General features: G+C 38.7%; 1 protein-coding gene across 8 annotated transcripts in view; it reads right to left on the bottom strand.

Annotated features, from left to right (window-relative positions):
* The window catches only part of NEO1 (neogenin 1), a 235,749-nt gene that overhangs the window by 33,185 nt on the left and 181,486 nt on the right, over positions 1-21,078 (bottom strand). For all 8 annotated transcript variants that reach the window (XM_059180452.1, XM_059180451.1, XM_059180448.1 and 5 more), the window contains exons 10-16: positions 19,722-19,870; positions 18,992-19,130; positions 11,696-11,745; positions 10,561-10,708; positions 6,315-6,425; positions 5,043-5,237; positions 1,613-1,708 (exon numbers count right to left, since the gene is read on the bottom strand). In XM_059180452.1, coding sequence (XP_059036435.1) covers positions 1,613-1,708; positions 5,043-5,237; positions 6,315-6,425; positions 10,561-10,708; positions 11,696-11,745; positions 18,992-19,130; positions 19,722-19,870 — 888 coding nt within the window. The remainder of the gene's footprint in view (positions 1-1,612; positions 1,709-5,042; positions 5,238-6,314; positions 6,426-10,560; positions 10,709-11,695; positions 11,746-18,991; positions 19,131-19,721; positions 19,871-21,078) is intronic.

Genomic DNA, 21,078 nt, shown 5'->3' on the forward strand with positions numbered 1-21,078 from the left:
AATCACTTACTTAAATACTCTCTTTTTCACCTTACTCACCCCCCCCTTTCTGGAATATCAAAGCTCTTTGCAAAAGAACTTGTAAATTGTAAGCACACAGGAGAAGAGAAGACAGAACTACCAAACATGAGTGATGATGCTGGTCTTGTTAAGTAAAAGCATTAAAGAAAAAAAAGGGGGCAGAGGTGATCTTTTTAAAAAGAATAATGTGAAATTTGCATCATTATACAAAGTATCCAGAAAATATAGTAGGCAATAGAGATACACAGTTCTGGAAAACAGATGGAAAAAGCATTTCTGAAAATGATAATTTCTTGGGTTTTGGGGACCCTTTAGAAAAATTTACAAGTCTAACATATTTATTTCAATACACCTTATCACTCAGCTCTATATTCGATGTTTTATCTACAGAAATTTTACATTATATGGATATTCCTTTATTACTTAAAATAACATTTTGGTCTCATAATAATAATTAATAATAATAATAAATGTACAGTTGATCAAATGGATAGTACAACTGACTTTATACTTTTTAAAAAATTAACATATAATGTATTATTTGTTTCAGGGGTACAGGTCTGTGAGTCATCAGACTTACACATTTCACAGCACTCACCATAGCACATACCCTCCCCAGGGTCCATCACCCAGCCACCCCATCCCTCCCACTCCCAAGCCCCCAGCAACCCTCAGCTTATTTCCTGAGATTAAGAGTCTCTTATGGTTTGTCTCCCTCTCTGGTTTCATCTTGTTTCATTTTCCCCCATGATCCATTGTCTTGTTTCTCAAATTCCTAGAATCAGTGAAATAGTATGATAATTGTCTTTCTCTAACTGACTTATTTCACTTAGCATAATACCCTCTAATTCCATCCATGTCATTGCAAATGGTAAGATTTCGTTTTTTGATGGCCGCACAGTATTCCATTGCTGACTTTATAAACTCTCTATATAAATAAAACTCCCAATCAACTTAGGTGACTAGTGAAGAAAATGCTGGATTCACTGATCATACACATTTATTGAGACCATCAGTAACCTATATAATTCCTCTAGAGATACGGAGAAGTGGTTTTTTCTTTTTTTTTTTTTTTTCACTCATTTTAGTTATAACTCACATGACCAAAAGACAAAAATCACTTTTTTAGGGATGGGGAGGGACAGAGGGAGAGTAATAGAGAAAATCTTAAGTAGGCTCCATGCTGGGCATGGAGGGCAATGCAGGGCTCAATCTCACAACCTTAAGATCATGACCTGAGACAAAATCATGAATCAGATACTTAACCAACTAAACTACCCAGGTGCCCCCCAAATCACTAATAATTCTCTCACAACTATAGTTCTAGATCCCAACATATTAAAAACATGTGCTACATATCTACATGGAATTATTTATCTGAATGACTGGATTGTTAATATTTTCTAAAAAACAAAACAGAAATTAATGGAAATTTCTGTTTCGAAAGCCTGCTTTCCTATACGAAGCCTGCAGCTTATGCTGGCATATGCTCTTCCTTCCACCAATACCTGTGGGACAGACCTCAGGCCAACATTCCACATGAGCTTCTGGAAAAAGTGCTTGAAGACCAGAGATGGACAGGATGGCTTACCTGTGTGAGGTCTGGTCACAGCACTCTCGTACAGGGGGATGCCCTCACCCACATTGTTAAAGGCTTTCAGGGTTATCACGTAGTGAGAGCTGGGATCTGAAGGAAGGAAACAAGTGAAAACACTTAGGAAAAAATTATCCAGAACTTAAAAAATTCAAGGGTGACAGTGCATGAACTTAAGTGCAGAGGAAGTCAAGGAGGATTTTAAGAGGATTTTAAAATGTGTATGTGGGATTCCTCCAGGCTGTGGGGAAACACAGCGATGGCAGCAGACACAGCACAGAGAAACTTCTGGGATCAATGTCTCGGAGTCAGTCCCAGGAGTGAGACTGGCTGTGCCCGAATCCTCTCTTGGCCTCAACTAACCAGTGGTTTAGTGATGTTACTGTATAGTGGAGGGCTTGGACAAGAAGAAGTAAAAGGATTTTCATGCGGTGTAAGCCCACGGGTGGAACTTGGTGATTCACTGTGGTTTTACTGGCATTTCTCTGATGATTAATGACATAGAGAATCTTCTTATGTGCTGATGGTCCACTTGTATATCTTCTCTGGTATACTGCCCATCCCAATCTTCTGCCTAGTCTTTTACTGGAATTACCATCTTCCTGTTAAGGTAGAAGAGTTTCGTATTTCCTGGACTCAAAATTCTTTGTCAGATATTTGAATGATGAGTATTTTGTCTTAGTCTGTAGCTCATCTTTTCAATTTATTGGTGTCTTTCCCAAAGTTGGAAGTTTTAAATTTCAATGAAGTGCTATAGATTTTTTAGTTTTATAACTTATGCTTTATGCATCCTGAGAGAATCTTGTCTACCTCAAAGCCATGAAGGTTTTTTCCTGTTCTCTAGAGGCTTTATGGTTTTAGCTCTTGCCTTTAGGTCTGTTTTCGTGCATGATGTGAAATAAAAGTCAGGGAAAGTTCCTTTTCTTTCTCATACAGATATCCAGTTCTTCCCACACTGTTTGTTGAAAAGACTACTCTCTCCCCACTAAATTATCTTAGTGTGTTTGTCAAAAATCAATTGATCATACACACACACACACACACACACACACACACACACACACGGGTCTTTTTCTGGACTCCATTCTGTTCTATTGATCTATAATACCTACCTTTGCACCCATACCACCTCCTCAGTTTCTTGATTACTACAGTTTTATGTAAGTCCTGAAATCAGATAATGTGGCTCTTTAGAAGATATCTGAAGAAATGTTGAAAGACCACACTACCTGAGTCCTCTTTTTCAAAACTGTTTGGCTATTCTACTTCCTTTGCTTTTTAAAATTAAGTTTATCAACTTCTATAAAAAAAGCCTGCCAGGATTTTATTTGGAATTGCACTGGGGGAAATGTCATTTTAATAATATTATCCGATCTATAAACATGGTACCTCTACTTATTTAAGTCATTAACTTATTACCCTCAGCAATAATTTTCTAATTTCCAGTGAACAGACCTTGTACATATTTTTAAAAAGTTTATCCCTAAGTATTTCATATTTTTTGATGCTATGTAAGTAGTACTATTATTTTAATTTCGACTTCCAACTGCTTATTGTTAGTACATGGGACTATAACTATTTTTGTATATCAACTTTGTATTCCGTGACTTTGCTGAACTCACTTTTAAGTCTAAATAACCTTTTTTTGTAGATGCCTCAGGATGGGTTTCTAAATGCCATTTTCCATAAGAGAAACCAGCATTCCTTGGAGAAATGACTGATTCAAGGGCTAAGGGTAGGAAAATATCAGATGAGACCACTATATCTTGCTGCATCAAAAGGAAGAAAGCGCTCAAAGATAGAGATGTCAAATAGAGGAATCAATCATAAAGAGACTCCCATTCACCATTCTTTCAGTAAGGAAGAGGAGGAAAGCTCTTCTTTATAAAAAAAAAAATGGTGATAAATGTAAAAGAAATTAGAGAATTAGAAACTCACTGGGGAAACACCACAATAATAACTGTTACTAAAGATGCTAAAACTAGTGAACGAAAGTTCGATGAGAAACAAGATGTTTACAAAGACTCAAGGTATCCCACCTCACAAGGTATTTATTAATTTTGAAGGAGAAAACAATAACTTTAGGGAATGTGGCAGATTCCCTCTGAACCAAGTGATTAAAGTTAACATCGCTAGCATCAGACTTTCATGTGCCTCCTGAAAAGATGCACCGGCAAGAACACAATGTGTATCTGCTATTCCTTCCAAAAAGGCATAAGCTGAGAGTAGTGAGGAAATACTAGACATGTCTGAACTGAGAGACATTCTATAAAATATAAACGGTCTGTTCTTATCAAAAATGTCACAGTCATAAAATTCAAGAAAAAAAACTATGGAAATGTTCTGTAACAGAGAGAACTAATGAGACATGATAACTAAATACAACAAGTGGTCCTGGACCAGAAAACAATGTTTTTCTTTTGTTATAAAGGATGTTAGGGGGCGCCTGGGTGGCTCAGTGGGTTAAGCCGCTGCCTTCAGCTCAGGTCGTGATCTCAGGGTCCTGGGATCGAGTCCCGCATCGGGCTCCCCGCTCAGCAGGGAGCCTGCTTCCTTCTCTCTCTCTCTGCCTGCCTCTCAGTGTACTTGTGGTTTCTCTCTGTCAGATAAATAAATAAAATCTTTTTTTTTTTTTTTTAAAGATTTTTATTTATTTATTTGACAGAGAGAGATTACAAGTAGGCAGAGAGAGAGAGAGGAGGAAGCAGGCTCCCTGCTGAGCGGAGAGCCCGATGCGGGACTCGATCCCAGGACCCTGAGATCATGACCTGAGCCGAAGGCAGCGGCTTAACCCACTGAGCCACCCAGGCGCCCTAAATAAATAAAATTTAAAAAAAAAAAAAAAAAGGATGTTAATTAAGAAACTATTAAAATATAAATAAAGTCTACAGATACTGTCTGAATGTTAATTTAATGACTCTGTAACACTGTACTGTAGTTACATTAGAAAACACCCTCATTTTTAGGAAATGCACATTAAAGTATCAGAGGGTGGAGGGGCATCACATCTGTAACTTACTCTCAAATGGTTCAGAGAAAAAAATATGTATGTACAGGAAGACAGAATGAGAAAGCACATGTGGTAAAATGTTAACTTATGAGGACTTTTAGTGAAGAATATATAGAAATTCTTTATATATATATATATATATATTTTTTTTTTTTTTCTTGAGAGGGAGAGAGTTAAGCAGGGTGGGGAAGGGGCAGAGAGAGAAGCAGAGAAAGAATCTTAAGCAAGCTCTATGCCCAATGCAGAGCCAGACATGAGCCAAAATCAAAAGTCAGATACTTAACTGACTGAGCCACCCAGGCACCCCTGTTTGTTCTATTTTTTAAAGTTTTCTGTAAAAATAAAATTATCATACAATAAAAAGTCAAAAGAAAGAAATTCCCCCATGCAATTCCTTCTTCTACTCAGCATACGTACCCAGATTTTCGATGGTGTAGTAGCGCTGTTTATAGTCCACTTTGATGGTCTGGGCATGAGGGCTGCCAATGCCATAGCCGATGGCGTAACCTCTGACCACAATGTTCTGATTCTCTGGAGGAGTCCAGCTTACTACAATACTAGTGACCAGGGGCCGGACGTGAAGAGAACTAGGCACTTCAGGAACACGAGTTTCTGGGAAGAAGAGTAGAAAAGCAAGACTTGAGAATATTTACCATCCTTGGGCCATGGTGTTTAGCCTCCTGCCAAATTATCTGGGGCTAAGATTTTTTCATTATGCCCAAGAAGTCACAGAGAATCTGTATGTATAGTAGGTATGGCTCATGGTTTTACTACATTCTAAGAAGAGAGCAAAACATAAACAAATGAAATATAAGACAATGCAGTATTAATTTGGAAGGGAAGACAGAGAGATTGAAGAACCTCAGCCCAAGGGAGAGAAACAAATAAACTGCCTTTCAGTAGTTATTCATCCCACGTGGTCCCACATCTGAGACCCAGACTCACCTAGGTGGAATGAGAAAGGCCTAACACCATCTAATTAGAAGCCTGTTGTCAACGGATGATCGAGTATCATATTGTACCAACTGTATCAATTATTCACTCCCCAGAGTAATATGTCAGAAAATAGGAAACTTAAGAACCACATACTGATTTAAATAGTGGGAGACAAGAGGCTTAAAAAAGGTAGCAATTTATAGTATCTTTCAATTCTGTTACTTCAAGACATTACTTGCTGTCTTAATTTAAAATTTAGTAAACCAAGAGTGAGAATAAGGACCCAGGTGTTTGGTCTCCCAAGTGCAGCACCTGTGTCTCATAAAGGCATATACACACCTATATCAAAGTACCCACTGAATCAGGAGGCAGAAAAAGGGCAAAGTGTCCAGGACTAAGGGCAAAGGCAAACTGCGGCTGAAAAAGGAGGGATGATGTGGCTCAATGTTAAACCTCAGATCATTCATCTGTTCAAGGGCCTTGCTAAAAAAAACTAGACAAACACCTATACATTTTTATTTGTTCTGGTTCTGCTGAAAGGGACAGGTCTCCAAAAACTACTGGGCCGGGGTGGGGGTGGGGAAGCACTCCCGGAGACCTCCTGCCCTACAGTAATGACAGCAGTGGAATGCACTGAAGTTAAAGCTCACAGATTTAAGCCAGACACACCCCACATCTGTGGTCTTCCAGTTTAACTAATCTGACTACAGTTAGTATCTAGCTCCTCCCAGTCTTGTGGATTGTTGTTCTTACCATCTAAGTCACTTTCAAAAGTTTCAGCAGACAGCCAGTCAGTAGCCGGGCCGGTACCGTTGACTGTGAGAGCAGCCACTCGGAAATTGTACTCAGTACCCCGATCAAGACCTGAGACCCAAATGACAAAAACAAACAAAAAACAAAAAAGAAAAAGAAAAAAAGACAAGCTGAAATAAGAGTTCGGAAAACAAAAGATTAACACCTCATTAAGTATCTCATCTGTCAAGTCAGCACACAGCCACTATCTTAATAAAATTTCAGTTAGTTAACAGAGCACAAACAACCTATCAGCACAGCACAGAGGAGCTCTCAGGTCCCCAGTAGAGGCTGAAGACCACATCAACAGGAAAACCGAGGAGCAGAGTTCCCAGGAGCTTACAGACCCCACCCCCCACCCCATCCCCCAGCCTTTATTTTAAGAGCTTGAAGTCCACTCAAAGATCATTTAATGTAATCTCTTCATTTTGTTACTAAGGAAGCTAATGTCAAAAAGAGGTCGAGGATAATGAAAGAGTCATAACAAAGGAACAAAGTCAGTTGGTCTCAGAAGACTGGAAAAGACTGGAAAGAATTAAAAGCTGTATGTAAATCCTGCTGGGTTACCTTACCTCTGTTCTCTGAGCCAACCCGTAACAAGAATAGAACAATTTTAAACACCAAATATGGTCTACAAATATATTTCAAAACAGCCTACCTGCCCATAAGTATATATAAAAAGTAAAGGAGGAATAAAACCTTTCTTCTATGCAGTTTTTCATAGTTTTATCAGTAATAAATTTACCAGTGTATGGAAGGCAACATAATCCACATGTAAAAGTCTATCCTACGAAGTAGGGCAACAGCCAATAATACAGTCAGCTACTCAGATATTCATGCATCTAGTTTTTCTTTTTTTTATGTTAAAACACATAACAAAATCTACCATCTTAACTATTTTTCAGTGTACAGTTCACATGTATACATCTTAGAGCACTTAAATACTAGACATTGCATTACATCTTATGAGGATATGAGAAATGATCCTACCTCTCCATACTGAAATATTGGGATCTTTGGCCAGTAGCAATGCACAGAAGCTCTAAAGAGAGAACCACAGGGGCAGAGAGGACGTGGCCAGGATGCAGGATGGCTCAGTTACTGAATCCTGTCACGTGGTGAGAGAAGAGATGGATGGCTCTGTTCTTAGCAGGCCCATCCTGAGGCTGTCTGCCCATGAGAAAGCAACAAGCAAGGCAGAAGCGGAAGCAAAACGGCTGGACCCAAGTCAGTTACCTGTCACCTTCCTGCATACACTGACCAGAAAGTGCCAGAGAGGGTTATGCATGTGTTTGTCATTGTTAACAGACAAATAACATAGGCCACTGGCAAACATGGTTCCACTGAGGTCCTAAAAGAATTCAACCAATCAAATTATCATTCCCTCCCCTCTGGGGAGCTACAGTGTAAGAGAGCAAGTGAGAGTGAGCGTGCGTGCACACACCTGTGAGCTAGAGATGCGTTTGTAGAGAGGCTAAGAGTTCCTTTCCCCTCAGGTAACCTACAGAGTTCATAGACTCAAACGAAGGCCCACACTTCGTATTATAAAGATATGGCAGAATGTGTTAAGTGCTGTAAGTGGTGCAAAATGAAGAAACAACAATTACTTCTGGCTAGCACAGAGTCATGTAGTTTGTGGTTCAGGAAAGGATCCTTGTAATCCACACTGCTCTCTGATACTGATCAAGCTTCAGGTTAATGCTTCAAGAGAGCAAAGATGTCCATTTTTGCTCACCATCATATACCTCATGCAAGCACATGCTAATACGAGTTCAATAAAGTCTGTTAAGCAAATGAACCTAAATATGATTTTAAAATGCTAAGATTTTCTCCATAAAGAAAAAGCTATTTTTACATTAAAGGTGATTATTTTGCTTACACATCAAACATTTCATTGAGAAAATGAACAGTCCTCTGTGGGTGGAAAGTAACGTGTAAAATATTTCTACACAATTACAGTGAAGTTATCAGCTCAAACCAGACTTTATAACTGTTATAAGATGTATATGAAAATAGTATATGTAACATGTATATGAACATTATGTAACATATCTATAACATGTATATGAAACAGTCTCCTTATGGTCCAGAACTATATTGTTTTCACATTATTAGCAACAAAGACAGTGCCTGGTATACCGTAAATATCTACTACTAAATATTCAAAATAAAAGACTTGCGGATGGGAAATGTTATCCATATTTGGAGTCAAATCAGCAACTGCTTTTTTAAATTTTCAATTAGCCAACACACAGTACACCTCATTAGTTTTGGATGCAGTGTTCAACGATTCATTAGTGGTGTACAACACCCAGTGCTCATCACGACACGTGCCCTCCTTGATGCCCATCACCTGGCTACCCCCTCCCCCTATGCCCCTCCCTTCTGTAACCCTCAGTTTGTTTCCTGGAGTTGAGTCTCTCACGGTAGCTGATTTTTAAGAACACCTGACTGTACTGTAACACTCCTTTAGTGAGATATCTCAGCAACACCACCGCAACCATGCCTGCTTGTCACAGCTTAGAGCTGTGGGGTTCATGTGAAGAAACTCAAGGACTGAAAGCTACCCCTGGAGACAAACATTCACCTATTTTGAAAGAAGCCAATCCCATCTTCGAGGTGAGGAGTAAGGAGAAAAGCTTGTGGGATTACTGGAGTACATGTTTTCACTGTCAAGAGACTCACTCAAGTCTTAGACACTCATCCCATTACACTTTTGACCCTAGATGTTGGTCTTCTCAAGAACTTGGCCGCTGGAGGCATAAGAAAGTGGTTGATGTCAAGCTTCTCTACCAAGAAGGGGGCAATGTAAGGGAAGCTGAGAGCTCCCCAAGGGTGATGAAATTCATTCTCAGGGCTTAGATAATGATGTCAATATCTCCAATTCTTGCAGTTTTCTTCTACTAGTTCTGTTAGAAACCCCCAAAATAATTTCTTAGGGGCATTTATCTTTATTCTTTACAAGCACAGTCCCAATATCCAAAGAGCAAAAAGCATTTCTTTTTCTTCCCATGCTCCTCCTGCAAAGCCAACTGGCCCTTGCAGAGCCAAGTCTACTCCCCCTACTGAGGGAAGATGATGCGGCTCTTCTGTCATCTATAGTGAAAGCCTATGATGGAAATGCACTGTTACCAAGTACACCACTTGCTCTGCAGCACACAAAGGGAAAATGACACAAAAGTAGCTATCTTGGACAGAATTCTCTAACCCTTTATCATGTAGCAAGTAGTAGCAAGTCTAAGAAAGATTACTGCATTGCTATAGCTATTCACAAATGTTTCAGGCCACATACACATACAGGAGTGGTATCAGTATTATAAAAATCATTTTGTAGACCTCTGCTACCAGCTACATTGAGGAGATTTTTGGCTTTTGTTTTACCTTGTTTTGAGATGGCAAAAAACCAATACAGACTTCGGGTGGTTCAACTTACTATTTCTTGACTTTACAATGGTACAAAAGCAATATGCATGCAGGAGAAATTGTACTTCAGATTCTGAGTTGTGACTTTCTCCTACCCAGGCTAGCGATAGGAGGCATAATCCTCTCTTGTGATGCCTGGCACGGGCAGTGACAGCTCCCAGTCGGCCTTGAGATCACGAGGGTAAACTCCTTATACACTTAAAACACTGTGTTTCATTCTCAGTACAGTATTCAATAAAATACATGAGATATCCAATAAGTTGTTATAAAATGGGCTTTGTGTTAGATGGTTTTGCCCAACTGCAGGCTGATGTAAGTATTCTGAGCATGTTTAAGGTATACTAGACTAAGCTATGATTTTGGTAGGTTAGGTGTGTTAAATGTATTTTTGAGTTAGGGTATTTTCAAATTTTGATGGGTTTATTGGGACATAACCCCAGTGTAAGTTGAGGAACACATGTGTGTATATATCACATACACACACACACACACATATGTATGTGTGTGTGTGTATATATATATATATATATAAAAGAAAATATGGGAAATACAGAAAACCACAACTAAAGAAATAAAACTCAAACACAATCTCAATAGAGATGACAGAACCTATAAGATTGTGTTCCATTAATTTTTATCAAGTCAGAAGTAGACTGAACCATTACAAATTATTTTGAACTGTTTTCACTTCAAGTCAGCTGTTCAGAGTAGTCATTAGACTAGCATAACTCACTGCCTAAGAAAGATGCCGTCTCCTATCTTCAGCCATACCAAGGCAGCTTACCTTCAATCAGTTGAGACGACTGTGTCCCAGGTACCAAGGTCTCAGTGACATCACTCTTTCGGGAGGCCTTCCGGTAGCGAATCTTATAGCCAGTAATCTGACCATTTTGTGTGGCTGGAGGAGGAGGCTGCCAGTGAATCACAACACTCTGGGAAAGACAAGATTACAGGGAAAACACTGAATATGTCAAAAGCTTGGTCCTGTTCTATATATCATTATCCTGAATTCACTGACATAGAGGTAGCAGGGTACTCAGACAGAGTTTTAATTAGGGATCACTCAAAATTCTTTTTAATTTTAAAATCTTCAATGATCAAATGGGAAGATTATATTTGCAGGCAGTATGCTCTGGGCCCTTATTCTCCTGGGTATTTAGACACTAGGCAAAAGACTCAGAAAAGCTTTCAGAAGGAGAGTATGAGGTCAGAGGCACATAGATTAGAAGTAAACTATGATTAGGTGTAAGGTTCTCTTCCATTTCTATTGTGAAATGGCTTAAATTAGATAATTTCTGCCTAAAACTCTTCAAGAAAGGAATCATTAATTAATAGCTGGTTTTTAATTAAAGGACAAGGATTCCCATGGTACTTTTTGAAAGGACTGAGTGTCTCAGTTGTCAATGTAGTCCAGAAGTGGCTCTGGGCCTGTGAGAGGTACATGTGGTCTTCAGTGTACAAGGGACTTGGCTAGGAGGGAGTCTGAGCCTGGTCTTCAGTGTACAATGGACTTGACTAGGAGGGAGCCTGAGCCTATGCACCATTCTGACGGATGTCTACCTTCACTTCACAGTGGGCTCATCTCACAGTGCTAAGGGGCTATGGTATCATAAACAACTTAGTTCTTCCCATCTTATCACCAGTGTTCTGAACTGCTAAGATCTATAATGTCAGAATCTGCAAAACCACAATGTATCTGAAGAAAGACTAAAGTAATCTTGGCATCAGAGAAAGGCAGTAAAGTTAAACAGAAAACATAGAGTTGGTTTCTAAGTCCAGCTTTACTGGACGGGGTAATATCTATGACACCTTACTTCTCTGCTTGATCATGATTCTGCTTATGTCAAATTTCCCTCTCCATAAGCCTTTCTGAGACTTAACAATATGCCAGTAAAAATGAATAGCAATACAAAGTTTACCTTTGAATTTCTTACTTCTAAGGACAGATTCTGAGGAGCAGCATTGGGAACTGGACAGGAAAAAAAAAAGAAAAAAATTTTTTTTCAGTCACCCACAAATCACCCCAACATGTGATATTCCTGGCTAGACTTTACACAAATGCGCATCTCAAACACTAATTTGCAACCTGAAGGTCGAAAGCTAGCTGCCAGTGCCTCTCATGTTGATTGCAGTCTGTGGATAAGGTGTGGCCACATTTGATTCACTTAAAAAAAGAGAGACATTCTTATAACAGTACCCATATCCAGGTCAGGTACTTATTTCAAAGTCAGAAACTTTCGGACGTCAGATACTTATTTCAAAGATATGACAGTAACTCTAGACTTTTCTAGAACCCAGACATATTCTGAACCTTCAACATATTCTTTTGAATATCCTTGTTGATGGCATATCTTTATCTTGGGGAAGAACTACAAATTTTCTAAAAACAGCTCTAATGAAAACGGCAAGTCAACACACTGGGTAACGCTGTTTCGAGTCCACAATACGAGGTACATAAATCAGTGAGCACTGCATTCTTGTGGGGTTCCTAACCTGGTTTTGAAGGCAATTCCCATTAGAATAAAGAGGTATTTACAATGACAGCTTCAGTAAAGAAATGATTTGACTTCCCAACGCCACTTTTATAGCAGGGAACACTCATTTCAGTATGAGAAGTTTGGGAGTACTGGTTAAACAAACAGCTGCATTACTTTAGTTTCTCACATATGAGAACACAAGACAGGACTATCTCAAATTTTATGATCCACACACCTTCCAGCATCCCTCTTTGTAGTAACTATAGCAAGCAAAAAGAATGTAAGTAAACCTGATTAATTTCCCCTCCACTCACAAAATGTTGACTGTAACTCTTTTTTCCTAGTCCATCCATGGAAACTTCTCTCTCCTTTTCTCTGACATCTGGTGACCAGATATTGACTAAGTGCCCACTGCGCTATCTGCTTCTGGAGGACAGAGACTGTGTCTTGCTCATTGTTGTATCTTGTGCTATCAAAGAGCATCAGGCCTCAAACCAGAGATTCATGAACAGAGGATCTGGAGTAGGACTTATGCAGCTGCGTTTTGAAAAAAGTCTATGAATGGTTCCAGTTCAGAACCTGACTTAGCTGCAGAGGCAGCTGACACAGACTGTTGCTGGTGTCTTCATCATCACCACCACCACCACCACCACCATCATCATCATCATCATCACCATCATCCTAGCTAAGATATGCTGCATGCTCCTAAATGGCAGGTACTTAATCCTTACAACAATTCCATGAAGGAGGTTCTATAATTATTCCCATTTTATAGATGAGAAAACTATAAAGGAGGTTCAAGGCAGTGAAGCTGACTGAGCTATTTGTTTCAGCTAATGGAGGAACCAAGATGTGTCGTACTCTGCAGAACCGCCGTAACCACCATGCTCACACAGACTCAGATCCCATGACCGGCACTGCAGTCAGCATGCCAACCCACTTTGTACAGCTAGAACTGGTTCAGGTACAGATTTTACAACTTACATGTTTTCCCTCAACTTTTCTCAAAAGTCTTGGCCAAATGGCTTATGCAGCTAGCTAACCAAACTACAGTTTGTATTTATTTTTCGCAAGGCTTAATCCTGCAAAATGTCAAGGACACAGAAAAGAGTGGCAAGAATAAGACAATGACTTCTACGTATTCTTTCCCTGGATTCACGAATTTTTTATGTCCTGGCACATCTGCTTTATTTCCTTCACATTATTTAGACACACATATTTATGTGTCTACATACTATTTCTCAATCATCTATCCAACAAAACTATAACAAAACAATCACATTCAGAAAATTTAATTTAATCTTAGTACAAAATATTATTTAGAAATCAGCTGCATTTCTATACGCTAGCAGGAAGATTGATTAAGAAAACAATCTCATTTACAGTTGTTGCAAAAACAATAAAATACCTAGGAATAAACTTAGCCAAGGAGGTGAAAGACCTGTACTCTACAAACTATAAAACACTGATGAGAGAAACTGAAGATTACACAAACAACTGGAAATACATTCCATGCTCATGGACTGGAAGAACAAATATTATTAAAATGTCCATACGACCCTAAGCAAGTTAAAGATTTACTACAATCCCTAACAAAATACATCATTTTCCACAGAACTAGAAGAACAAATCATCCTAAAATTTGACCCCGAAGAGCCAAAGCAATCCTGAAAGAAAAGAACAAAACTGCAGGTATCACAATCCTAGATTTCAAAATATACTAGAAAGCTGTAGTAATCAAGACAGTATGGTACTGGCACAGAAACAGACACATAGATCAATAGACCAGAATATAGAGCCCAAAACTAAACCCATAATTATATGGTCAATTAATCTTCAACAAAGGAGGTGAGGCTATGCAATGGGAAAAAAACTCAACATCTTCAACTCCCCAAATGATTTTGGGAGAACTGGACAGCTACATGCAGAAGAATGAAACCGGAGCACTTTCTTACACCATACACAAAAATAAAACCAAACTGGATTAAAGACCTAAATGTGAGACCTGGAGCCATAAAAATCTTAGAGGAGAGCATAGGCAGTAATTTCTGACATTGGCCATAGCAACATTTTTCTAGATATGTCTCCTGAGGCAAGGGAAACAAAAGCGAAAATAAACTACTGGGACTACATCAAAATAAAAACTCCTGCAGCACAGCAAAGCAAACAATCAACAATACTAAAAGGTAACCTACTGAATGGGAAAAGATATTTGCAAATGACATATCCGATGAAGGCTTAGTATCCAAAATATATAAAGAATTTCTACAACTCAACACCAAAACCCCAAATAACCCAATGAAAAACAGCAGAAAACACGAACAGACATTTCTCTAAAGAAGACACACAGATGGCCAGGAAACACATGAAAAGATGCTCAACATCACTAATCAGGAGGGAAATACAAATCAAAACCACAATGAGATACCACCTCACACCAGTCAGAATGGCTAAAATGAAAACCAGAAGAAACAACTGTTGACAAGGATGTGGAGAAAAGCAACACCCATGTACACTTGATGGGAATGCAAACTGGTGTAGCCACTGGGAAAAACAGCATGGAGGTTCCTCAAAAAATTAAAAATAGAATTACCATATGATCTAGTAATTCTACTACTGGACATTCACCCAAAGAATAAAAAAACATTAATTCAAATAGATACATGCACCCCTATGTTTACACAGCATTATTTATAATAGTCAGACCATGGAAGCAGCCCAAGTGTCCACAGATAGACTAATGGATAAAGATGTGGTATGTGTACACACACCCCCTACACACACAATAGACTACTACTCAGCCATAAAAAAAGAATGAAATCTTGCTATTGCAACAACATGGATTGATCTGGAGCATACAATGCTAATAAGTGAAATAAATCAGAGAAAAGGACAAATACCACATGATTTCACTCATGTTAAACTTTAAAAATGAACAAAGAAAGAGACAAACAAAAAACCCCCCCGAGTCTTAAATATGAAGAACAAACTGGTGGTTACCAGAAGGGAGACAGGCGGGGGATGGGTGAAGCAGGTGAAGGGGATTAAAAGCACACTTATCACAGTGAGCAGTGAACAATGTATGGAAGTGCTAAATCACTATATTGCATACACCTGAAACTAATATAACACTGTGGCAACTATACTAGAATTACAATTTTTTTAAATGTCAAAATTTTAAAAAGTTAGGTAACATAACTAATAACATACCTAATACTTAAAATTGCCTAACAGGGGTGCCTGGGTGGCTCAGTGGGTTAAAGCCTCTGCCTTCGGCTCAGGTCAGGATCCCGGGGTGCTGGGATCAAGCCCCGCATCAGGCTCTCTGTTCGGCAGGGAGCCTGCTTCCCTTCCTCTCTCTCTGCCTAATTGTGATCTCTGTCTGTCAAATAAAACCTTAAAAAACAACAACAACAACAAAACCCTCCGTTCAAAAAAAAAAAAAAAAAAAATTGCCTATCGGTACATCTACCCAACATTAATACTGTCCTTGATAGCTAATTTTACCCCCAGATCCAGAAGCCAGTCAAAGATAATACATGTTTTATTTTATTTCATGTGTCCTTATTTTTCTTTAACCTAGATTCTAGAATGATAATGTCCCATTTTTTCTCTGAATTGTTCTTTTACTTTTTTATTGCCCCCCCAACTGGTTTTCTTTCATGAGACTAATATTTTTTAAGAAGCCAGTCCAGTTTATTTATTTATATATTTTTAAATAGAATTTCCCTGTTAGACATATCCAAACTGAGGAAAATTCTACAAATAACACAAACAGGCCTGAATTCTTGAAAAATATTACAACTTTCAGGAAACTGTATATATTTATTAACTGCAATAAACACTGTTATTTTCTGTTCTACTACAGATAATTTTTTTTTTAATGCTGGTCTTAAAGATACCAATGTAGGGCTCTCTGCCCACCATATGAGGACTCAGGTGGAGAAGGTCACAGACATGGTGGCTGTTAGGGTGGGAAAGCTGACGATAGTACCTGCAGGTCTGATATGTGCATCTGTAACTGCGCTTGCGGCTACAGAAGAATACAAAAAGCAGCCAGAGCAGCTCCCCACACAGACTGCACCACCTCTGCAGTTTAAACATGTAGAAGAGCAGCCTGGTCATTTACAAATGGGCTTAGCATCCATCTGCACTACAACTGGTCATTATATTGGCTGGTGCAATAGTGTTTATGTGTTTGTGAAAAATGGAATAATGGGTACAGTTCAATTTGGAAAAGATGCATATATCTCTCTGAAGGATCCACCTCAAGATCTTCTCCCAAAAGTTGGAGAGATTACAGTTTCAGGATTGGCCGGTGTGGTTTCAGCAAGAAAAGGTTCTAGGTTTAAGAAAATTGCTTACCCACTGGGACTGGCCTCTTTAGGAGCAACTGTTTGCTACCCAGTTCAGTCAGTAATAATTGCAAAGGTAACTGGGAAAAAGGCATATCCTACAAGCCAGCAAATTTATGAAGCAGTTAAATCACTGTGGACAAAAATCAACAAAGAGTCATTTCCTAAACCTAAAGAAAAATCTAAGTTAGGAAATTCTGCTGCAACAGAACTACCTGCCAAAACAACAGACAGCTGAAATACTCAGTGCCCTTGCCCACGGAACTCAGCTCTGAAACAAAGTCACAATCAGAATCCACCTCTGGGGCTACAGAGTTTCTGCCTGACCCCAGCTCATGGATCCAGGCAGTTCCATCTAGAAGATGCCTGCAGCACTAGAAGCTGAAATGCTCTGCATAGAGAACTACAACATGTATGAAGTTGAAAACAATGATGGAAAAATCATGTAAAGGGTAACTGACACAGAGTATAACTTTTTTTTTTCCGGGGTATAACTTCTAAACAAAGTTTTTCTTTCATATCTTCTAATATAATGTACAGTTTGACCAATCACACATAAGGGATTAAAACACAACAACTAGAGCGTATCATGCTTAGCGAAATAAGTCAAGCAGAGAAAGACAACTATCATATGATCTCCCTGATATGAGGAAGTGGTGATGCAACATGGAGGCTTAAGTGGGTAGAAGAATAAATGAAACAAGATGGGATTGGGAGGGAGACAAACCATAAGTGACTCTTAATCTCACAAAACAAACTGAGGGTTGCCGGGGGGAGGGGGTTGGGGAGAAGGGGGTGGGATTATGGACATTGGGGAGGGTATGTGATTTGGTGAGTGCTGTGAAGTGTGTAAACCTGGTGATTCACAGACCTGGGGATAAAAATATATGTATATAAAAAATATATGTTTATAAAAAATAAAAAAAAAAAAAATTAAAAAAAAAAAAAAAAAAAAAAAAAAAAAAAAAAAAAAAAAAAAACACAAACTGTGAATTTAATCCAAACAATATTAAATGATTGATGAAGAAGCCGAAGTATTGGGATGCATTTAATGATTTTTAAGGGTGTTTATGAAAAATAGAGTAAATATATAAACACTGGTGAAATATGTATGTGTATATATAAATATTTATACAGATACATACATATATTTGCTTTAGCTTTTTCAAATTAATGTCAGCTAAATTAGAATGGTGTGTAGAAAGATGTGCTTCCACTCCCCCTTCCTTCATTCCCCAGAGCTGGAATAAAATATCCATTATTTTATGACCAAAAAAAAAAAAAGATACACATGTAGTGATCCAAAGGGCCACCTGTACCCTAATATTTATAGCAGCAATGTCCACAACAGCCAAACTGTGGAAAGAAGTCCATTGACAGGTGAATGGACAAAGAAGATGTGGTATATATACAATAGAATACTACATCAAAAAAAGGAATTTTGCCATTTGCAACAAGTGGATGGAACTAGAGGATATCATGCTAAGTGAAATAAGTCAATCAGAGAAAGACAACTATCATATGATCTCACTTGTATGTGGAATTTAAGAAACAAAACAGAGGAGCATAGGGGAAGTGGGGGAAAAGTAAAACAAGATGAAATCAGAGAGATAGACGAACCACAGGAGACTCTTTAAGAGACTCTTTAATCAGAGGAAACAAACTGAGGGTTACTGGAGGGGAGAGGGGTTGGAAGGGTGGAGGCAACTGGGTGATGAGGACATTAAGGAGGGCACATGATGTAATGAGCACTGGGTGTTATAGAAGAAAGATGAATCACCGACCTCTATTTCTAAAATGAGTAATACACTATATGTTAATTAATTGAATTTAAATTAAAAAATAGTAAAAAATAAAAACAGAAAATCCCAATCTTGACCTACTCAATCCCCTTGGCAAGCTATAGTTTGAAAAATACTGCTCTAAAAAAAAAAAAAAAAAGAAAGAAAAATACTGCTCTAGGTCATAGTTACATGAATACAACTTAGCTTAGAAATTCAGCCACAGGTAAGAAATGAAACTGTCACAAAATAGCGAGGAATTAAGAAGAGCTATTTGGTATAAAAATATGATTGATAAGGGTTCGTGTTATGAACAAGCAGTTAGACTTACTTATACAAAAGCTCCTACTAAAAATGAAAACATGAGAAATTATTCAGTACCAGGCACTGCATGTCCCACCCGCTCTCAGTAAATCTTTTAGACCCAATGAAGTTGGTATTATCTACATTTTACACATAAAAAAGCATGTTCAGACATGGTAAGTGACTAAAGTCCAGAAAAGGGGTAGAACTGGGATTTAATGGAATCTTCTTGCTATCAAAGCCCATGATCTGACCAGGGCCCCCAAGCATGGTATGTGATCCAAAGAAGAAAGACTCACCGTCTGATAGCGTCCGAACAGCCACGTCCTCTGTGGACACTCCCGGACCATGTCTGTTGTAAGCCACCACTCGGAAACTATACTCCGTGTATTTTTTCAACCCGTTAATTGTATGGGAGTGACTTGAAACGTCAACATCCTTGGATAAAATAAAACAATTTACTTGCATGCAACTCAAGCCAAAAGAAATGCTGCAAAATAAAGAAATAACTACACAAATTCTTCATTTGATATGATGCAGATTTTTATCCCTTTTAAGAAATTCTACTTAACAATCAAAGCAGATTAATGAGAAACACTCACAATTTACTGAGAAATATTGCTTGATGTTTAGTGACCTTTCCTGATAAAAACTAGAGAATATAACCTGGTACAAAGAAATAGAGTCTGCTGACTTTCCATTTCCTGTATACAACTTTTTTTATTCTGAGATTTCTAGACAAGCAAGTATTGATTTTGGGCAATAAATTTCAATTCTACTATTCCAATCAATGGACTGAAAAATGGCTTTGGGGTGCCTAGGTGGCGCATTCGGTTAAGCATCCCACTCTTCCTTTCAGCTCAGGTCATGATCTCAGGGTGCTGGGATGGAGCTCTGCGTCAGGCTCCACACTGGGTGTGGAGCCTGCTTAAGATTCTCTCCCTCCCTCCTCCTCTGCTCCTCCCACTGTGCTCTCTCTTTCTCTAAAATAAATAAATAAATCTTACCAAAAAAGGCTTTATCTTTTACCTGTTCTTTATCAGTCCCTTTTTCCATGTAGTACAATTTGTAATTCTGAATTTCCCCATTGCCAGACAATGGTGTTTCCCAGGAGACAGTGATAGAAGTCGGTGAAGCTGCGTATGCCCGGATGTTAGGTGCTGGGCCAGGGAGCTGAACTAGAAAGAAAATTTTGAGACAGCAAGATAGGAATGAAATTTACTGAACTCTTCAATCACCAGTCTCAGCAATAACGTCATATTGGCCATGTTTTTAAAAACAATAAAAACTGAGAAAACAACTGATTTGACTGAAGTGGTTTTAGGATAATATATAAATGCATTTCCCTATGACTCAAATTATAACCAAAAACTATCTGTGAAGTATCTTAAATGTATTCAAAGGAATAAATAAACATTGCAAAATTTTTCCTGTGGTTTATAAAAGCCTAGTTTTAGAGCAGGACTGCAGCACGTAAAAGTAGCCATCACAAAAAAAGGGTCTTCAGGGGATTCAAGAGTACACTTACCATGATGAGCACTGAGTAATGTGTAGAACTGTTGAATTGCTCTATACCCCTGAACCTAATATAACACTGTATGCTACTTATTCTGCAATTAAAGGAAAAAACTTTAAAAAAAAAAAAAAAGAGAGAGCCTTCTTTTGCTAGACAGTGTGGATACGGTGACAGACAGAGCCCCTGCCCACAAAGAATTCCCAGTCTAGAGGGAAGTCAGACATATAAATAGTTGCGAGAGTCACAAGTGCCAACAGATTTCATGACTGTAACGAAAACAGAAAGAGAATACACGACTCAGCTTTGAGAGGGGAGTGTGTAGGCAAGGGAAGGACTGGGGAAGACTTCTGGGGAGCCAGAAGGAACAGTGTCCTCAGATACCAAGGGAAAAATTATTCCAGTCAGTGGGTGGGATATGTGAGGAGACGGTGTAATGTGGTTCAGGGCAAATACTGAATGAAGAAGGGAGGGAGAATGTGGAGAAGCAGGACACAGCCGGGTAACAAAGACCAATGTGCTGCTATGGAGCCTGCCTCATCCCATGCAGGTGTTAGTAATCACTGAACAGGTACGAGCAGGAGCATGTCAGATCGGGTTTAGAAAGGACATGTCAACGTATGCATGGAAGAAAAACAGTAAGGGAGTAAGACTATAGAATAATGATTTTTAAAATAGCTACCATTTATTGAATGCTTACAATCAGCCCAGCTGAAAGTGCTTTACATGTATTTAAATTATGTCTTACGTAGTCTTTGCACTAACCCACACGAGAGCGATACTATGATCATCCCAGTCTGCAGATGAGGTTGGCTAAGAACTGTTCTGTGTGATGGGCAAGTTAGTGGTGGAGCTCGGAGCTGCACACCTTCT

This window comes from Mustela lutreola, chromosome 7 (genome assembly GCF_030435805.1).
Source record: "Mustela lutreola isolate mMusLut2 chromosome 7, mMusLut2.pri, whole genome shotgun sequence".
Lineage (NCBI taxonomy): Eukaryota > Metazoa > Chordata > Mammalia > Carnivora > Mustelidae > Mustela > Mustela lutreola.